Consider the following 838-nt stretch of genomic DNA (forward strand, 5'->3'; position numbering starts at 1 on the left):
TACGAACGGGCGGCAGACGTCTTACAGAAGTTTCTTCCGGAAGCAGTAGACGACTTAATGAACAGGCGGTAGCCATCTTCCAGAAGCGTCTTCCGGAATCTGTAGACGACTTAATGAACAGGCGGTAGACGTCTTCCAGAAGCGTCTTCCGGAAGTCACGACTGTAGACGTCTTCCGGAATGGGTAGAAGGGGGCTTTATGAACAGGGGGTGCGGTAGGTCGTCTTCCAGAAGAGATCTTCCGGAAGCGGTAGAGGCGGGTTTACGAACGGGCGGCAGACGAGGCGTCCAGTAGAGGTGAAGATGGCGGCAGCGGCTCAGCGCGTGGCTGGAATCGTGGCGAAGAAAACCCCGCAGCTCGTAGCAGGTGGGGGGAGTAGTGGGGGGAGTAGTGGGGGGTAGTGGGGAGTAGTGGGGGGGAGACACAGTGTCACAGTGTGTGTGTGACACACTGTGTGTGTGACACACTGTGTCACACACACAGTGTCACACACACACACAGTGACACACACACAATGACACACACACACACAGTGTCACACACACAATGACACACACACACACAGTGTCACACACACACAGTAACACACACAGTAACACACACACACAGTGTCACACACACACACAGTAACACACACACAGTGACACACACAGTGACACACACAATGACACACACACAAGGTTGTTCAAAGTGACATTGGTGTCGGTGGTGATGGTGTGGGTTTGATGGTGGTGGTGATGGTGGCTGTGTGATGGTGGTGGTGATGGTGGTGGTGATGGTGGTGGTGATGATGGTGGTGATGGTGGTGATGATGGTGGTGGTGGTGATGGTGGTGATG

At 54.1% G+C, this 838-nt stretch overlaps 1 protein-coding gene across 1 annotated transcript in view; it reads left to right on the plus strand.

Annotated features, from left to right (window-relative positions):
• The first annotated feature begins 233 nt into the window (after positions 1-233).
• The window catches only part of LOC116938376 (ATP synthase F(0) complex subunit g, mitochondrial-like), a 16,187-nt gene continuing 15,582 nt past the window's right edge, over positions 234-838 (plus strand). The window contains exon 1 of the mRNA XM_032945495.2: positions 234-366. Coding sequence (XP_032801386.2) covers positions 303-366 — 64 coding nt within the window. The 5' untranslated portion in view covers positions 234-302. The remainder of the gene's footprint in view (positions 367-838) is intronic.

Source organism: Petromyzon marinus, unplaced genomic scaffold, assembly GCF_048934315.1.
Source record: "Petromyzon marinus isolate PM22_M1 ecotype Great Lakes invasive population unplaced genomic scaffold, UKy_Petmar_22M1.pri1.0 PM_Scaffold_331, whole genome shotgun sequence".
Classification (NCBI taxonomy): domain Eukaryota; kingdom Metazoa; phylum Chordata; class Hyperoartia; order Petromyzontiformes; family Petromyzontidae; genus Petromyzon; species Petromyzon marinus.